We start from the raw sequence: 5601 nt of genomic DNA, 5'->3' as shown, positions 1-5601 counted from the left end.
CGACGGCCCCGCCTCGCCGCCCAGAGATCGGGGTTCCGCTCTGCCGCCCCGATCTGACAGACCCAGGCAGCAAAAAGCAGGAATCCGGCCCCTTCCTCTCCGTTTTCCCCTCTTCCCGGCCCCGGGAAGTGGCGCGCAGCCCCCAGGGGAGGGGGAACGCCGCTCCCCGGCAGGGCGGAACCCAAGCGCCGCGCGGCAGCGTTTCCAGCCGGGGAGGGCCCGGGAGCGGCCCGCCCTTTCCGCGGCGGCGGCGGCCTCGGCGGGGCGCGGGGCACGCGCGGGACCGGCGCCATGGTGGGAGCCGGGGCGGGACGGGGCTGCGGGCTGCGGGGCGGGGCGGGACGGGACGCGGGAGGGCTGGGGGCGTCCGAGCGGGCCCCGCCGCCTGGCACGGAGCGTCCGGGCCCCGGGGGGCGCGGCGCCGGGCCCGTCCGCGGGCGGCGGTGGCCGCTGACCGCGCTGCTTGTGCCCGCAGCCGCAGAACGAGTACATCGAGCTGCACCGCAAGCGCTATGGGCGCCGGCTGGACCACCAGGAGAAGAGGAGGAAGAAGGAGGGCCGCGAGGCTCACGAGCGCTCCCGGAAGGCCAAGAAGATGATCGGGCTGAAGGCCAAGCTCTACCACAAGCAGCGGCACGCCGAGAAGATACAGATGAAGAAGACGTGAGTACCCTCCGCTCGCCTGCCGTCGTTCCAGCCGTCCTGGCGTCTGGAGGCTGAGAAGTTACAAGAGCGGCTTGTTGTTTGGGTCAGACCTGATCCCTTTTAACAGCGCTGAGGTTGTAGGAGAAAGTGGGTTTTTCTGACTTGCTTGTGTTTCGATGGATGTTAACAATTCTGCTCCTAAAAGCCTGCCTTTAATAAGTGGTAATCAGCAACAGCAATGAATCACGTAGTTACGATGAAAATACCAATGCATTTACTTCGGGCCTTTACATCAAGTGCTGTGCTAGTGCAGCAAGAGGCAGCAGGCTTTCTAGAGCAGGGTTAGGAGAGCACAGCAGCACACAGTGCCTCAGCAGAACACGAGGCTTGTCTGCCAGGATAAGTAAAGTATAAAACGTGGATAAACAAAAACATTTTTCTGAAAATTTTTCCTGCCTTAGAAATCAAACTAAAAACTACTAACAATCTGCTTTATTGCGAATGACCTTAATTTCTATCCACTGTGTTGTTTTTGCTGTTTACCAAGTGTAGACAGTTGTTTTCCTCTGATACTTGTACAGGTATTGGTTATGTTAACTAGTTTGTGGGTCTTTTTTTTTTTCTTTCTCCTAAAAAGCCTCAAAATTAACAAAGCACAACCCTTAGTGCACAAACACGTTCCTCAGGGTTTTAAGCATTTCCAGCAAATCTCAGAAGAGTAGTAGTAAGTTGTTTTTTCATCAGAGAGGAAGGCTACTGTTTCTCAGAGTGCCCAGCTGCCTGTTACAAGTAACTCAGAAATTCCTTTTACAATATGCACGTCTTGTGCTCCTGTCATAATGGAAATAGCCAAGCTTTTATGCACTGTGCAGCCTGCCAGTTGTTACGTTAAAGGAATGCATTAGTTTACCTTGAAAATTATTTAGGATTATGCTTTAAATATGTACTTGTTTACAAATACCTATTTTAAAAGAAAATTTTGAGCAGGCACAAGCTAAGTTAAAAGGTTATATCTGATCTAAAAATGAGCCTTTTTCCCTACTTTCTTAATACTGGTTTTCTTTCCTTGCAGCATTAAAATGCATGAAAATAGAAATACAAAGAAAAAGAATGATGAAAAAACACCTAAAGGAGCTGTACCAGCATACCTGCTGGACAGAGAGGGCCAGACTCGGGCTAAGGTTCTCTCTAACATGATCAAGCAGAAGAGAAAAGAAAAAGCTGTAAGTAACTGTATTAACATTCACATACTTACTATTACTTGTGACAGTGACCACTTGGTGTTGCTGATGCTCAGGTGACTTACAGACTGCAAGCAAAGTCTAAATATTCATTCTATACAGAACATGAAACCTTAGCTGAGCAATCTAGGACAAAGTAAGAATATTCAGTATCTTTGTTTTCTTAACTTTAAGTGCTACTTAAAATAAGTAGCTATGCCTTGTATGAAAAGTACTCTTGAGGGAAACTTTACGTTATGCTTTGGCTGTCCCCTTTCATTTAGCAATGAACCATGTAAGACTATTGACTTTTTTTCTTTCCTCTTCCAGGGGAAATGGGAGGTTCCTGTGCCAAAGGTCCGTGCACAAGGAGAAACAGAAGTTTTGAAAGTAATTCGTACAGGAAAGAGAAAAAAGAAGGCCTGGAAGAGAATGGTCACAAAAGTTTGTTTTGTTGGAGATGGCTTCACTCGGAAGCCTCCTAAATACGAACGATTCATTCGACCAATGGTAATGTTACTGAGCCTTAAGGAATGCTTATGTAGCAATTCTGTTAGCTTACTGCTTTAAGTTCCTGGGGCAAGGAAACTTTCTTCTGTGGTAATTCACTTGATTCCTACTGATACAGAACATGGTTATTAATTTCCTTGCAGAAATCCAAATGTACAATAGTCTGAGGATGGGGAGATGCCCCTGCATGCTGCATTGAGACTTCTGTTCTTACTCCCGTAACCCAGATGAAGCCAGAAACCTAAGTTACAAACTGTCAGCTTAGCAGAGGAAGATCTTCTTTAGCAAAGGCACTTTGAATTAACTTTGAAGGTCAGAGGCTTCTTTTTCAAGCTGCTGTGATTCTGTCAGCTGCAGAAGCGAACTCTTGTTCTAGGGCTCCAGAATCCCTTCCTCTGGCTTGTTCAGCATGCTTGAAGCACAGTTGTGACTGTAGGTGAGGGAAGTGATGTGCCTCTAGCCTGACCTTTCCTACACAGCTGCAGGAACCATGGCTGGGCCCTAGCAGCCTGGCAGTGCACAGGAGGAACAGTTAGACTCACTAAGACAGTGTAGTCTTTCTGTAAATACCTGTTCCTGTTTCCTCATAGAAATGAACACAATCTCAAGGCAGGCCGCCTGTTGGATCATACCATGTTACTATTTTGATGGTTATCTTACACAGAAGCCCTGGGAAGATTTTTATTGACACAGAAAAGGTTATTTCTCACAGGTTGCTAGATAAAAAGTGCTAAAATAAATGTTTTTTCAGTTTTGCAACAATAAAGGAAAAAATTTCTACTTGTGAAAATCAGTAACGCGGGTAAATGTGTTACCATAAATGCCTCATTTCTTTATGGAAGAGAGGCCACCTGAGGTAGCACATGTTCTTGTACTACTGTTAAAAAATGGCATCCTGAAAATATACATGGAAAGCTTTATCTTCCCATTAATCTGGTTTTAGAATGGATCTAGCATCTTACAGTAGGCAGATACTGTTTTGTATTTTAGGTAGTTTCAGTCTTCCAACATTCTTGGAACATGTAAAACTGAGGACATAATGCTAAAAAGTGTTAACCTAGGTTAGTCATGACAGCTTAAAGCAAATACTAACTTGTGCCAACACTCTTTATGCAACAGGGCTTACGTTTCAAGAAGGCACACGTGACACATCCTGAACTTAAAGCTACCTTTTGCCTACCTATCCTTGGCGTAAAAAAGAATCCTTCTTCTCCTTTGTATACAACTCTGGGCGTAATTACCAAGGGTACCGTCATTGAGGTGAACGTGAGTGAGCTTGGCCTTGTGACCCAAGGGGGCAAAGTTATCTGGGGTAAGTTGTTAAACTAGCTGGACTGCAGAATTACTTGTGAAAGTTTTAAGTCTTTACTGCCTGATGTATTGTTAAGACCACTTCCTGTAAATTGTCATAATTGATCCACTGTTAAATGTTAGGTCTGGGCTGTAGCAGAATCTAGGCAGCTCTAAAAATGGAAGTTTTAAGTTTTAGTCTTACGCTTTCCATTCATACTTTCAAAATCAAATTAGGTGAAGTGCAGAAAAAAGACTAAACATGTTTGATTTGTGTCACATTAATCAGTGCTACAAGCCTGTAAAGACTTAACTATGCACAACCATTGTTTTCAGTGGATTTATCTTCATAGGATCATGTTGCCTTCTTTTAAGTTTACTTGGACTATAGCAGAAACTGTGAATTATTTTCTTTTGATCTACTTGGAACTCTAAACTATGCATTTATAAAAAACAGCCTAAAGAAAGTATTTTGAGAACCTAAGTGTGCAACTCAGCAGAAGGTAGATTTAAATTTTAAAATGTATTTCAGTTTTGGAACAGGGATTTGTGAGACTTGTGGATGGAACTTGCAAACATAGAAAATTCTGATAATATGAACTACTACAAGCTTCTGCAGACATTTAATTCCGTTTTCTCTTTAGGAAAATATGCACAAGTAACCAACAATCCAGAAAATGATGGCTGTATTAATGCAGTGCTGCTTGTTTAAGTTATGTTTTGATAATAAGCATTGGACATGGGCTCCAGCAAAATCAGTGGTTTCAACAAGTTTGCAAGCTCTCTGGAACTATTCAAGAATGCTGACGCTTAAGCTGCTGAGGAGCTTCAGTGGGCCAGAAACAGCTTTTGGGAATTTTCTATTTTGCTCAGCTGAACACTGTCCAAATAAAGTGATTCAATTTTCATGTTCTCCTAATGTCATAAATTTTCTCAGCCTTCTTGGTCTTTCTACAGTGGCAGTTTTGTGGCTTAGACATATTCTATAAATACTTAATTCAGCACACATTCCTTGTGATGGGAAATATAGTCACCATCTCCCATGATGCCCTGCTGTACCTGGCTGAAGGTACAGAGGAACATACTAAGTTGTATTCTGCTTCTCAGAAGGCAGAAGGGCTGGAAGAATGCAGCTGTTCCAGTGGCCAAGAAAGCCAGTGGCATCCTGGCTTGTATTAGAAAGTGTGACCAGCAGAAGCAGAGAGGTGATTGTCCCCCTGTACTTGGCACTGGTGAGGCCTCACCTGGAGTATTGTGTCCAGTTTTGGGCACCTCAATTCAAGAGAGATAATGAGGTGCTGGAGTGAGTACAAAGGAGGGCAACGAAGCTGGTGAAGGGCCTAGAGAATAAATCTTATGAAGAATGCTTGAAGGAGCTGGGAATGGTTAGTTTGAGGAAGAGGAGGCTGAGGGGACACCATCAGTCTCTACAGGCTGATCTGAAAGGCCATTGTAGAGAGGTTGGTGCTGGTCTCTTTTCACAGGTCATTAGCAACAGAACAAGAGGGAATGGCTTCAAGCTGCAACAAGGGAGGTTTAGACTGGACATTAGGAAAATTTTTTTCACAGGAAGAGTGGTTAGTCACTGAAATAGGCTGCCCAGGGGGGTGGTAGAGTTGTCATCCCTGGATGTGTTTAAGGGTAGTTTGGATGTGGTGTTGGTGGATGTGGTTTAGGGGAGAACTTTGTAGAGTAGGGATGGTGGTTGGACTTGTGATCCCAAGGATCTTTTCCAACCTGAATGGTTCTATGATTCTGTGATGCTTGCCTCTACAGAAGAATGGGTTTGAGAGCACATTAGCAGCATGGGGAGGCAGAGGAAGAACATAACTAGGGGAGCATCCTCCCTCCATTATCTCCTGTTTTTCTCCCCTTTGCATCCATGACTGCATTAATGGAAAGAGTAAGGGTTGGAGTGTAGCACTGTGGCTTCAGG

General features: G+C 44.8%; 1 protein-coding gene across 1 annotated transcript; it reads left to right on the top strand.

The window, feature by feature from the left end:
- The first annotated feature begins 225 nt into the window (after positions 1–225).
- On the top strand, positions 226–4573 carry NSA2 (NSA2 ribosome biogenesis factor). The gene is made up of 6 exons (XM_051642992.1): positions 226–294; positions 476–663; positions 1718–1868; positions 2196–2375; positions 3495–3687; positions 4310–4573. The coding sequence occupies exons 1-6, from the start codon at positions 292–294 to the stop codon at positions 4375–4377; spliced, it is 783 nt and encodes a 260-aa protein (XP_051498952.1). The 5' UTR covers positions 226–291; the 3' UTR covers positions 4378–4573.
- Positions 4574–5601: the final 1028 nt, after the last annotated feature.

The sequence above is a fragment of the Apus apus genome, chromosome Z, assembly GCF_020740795.1.
Source record: "Apus apus isolate bApuApu2 chromosome Z, bApuApu2.pri.cur, whole genome shotgun sequence".
In the NCBI taxonomy this organism is placed as follows: domain Eukaryota; kingdom Metazoa; phylum Chordata; class Aves; order Apodiformes; family Apodidae; genus Apus; species Apus apus.
This window is presented reverse-complemented; position numbering and strand designations above follow the sequence as displayed.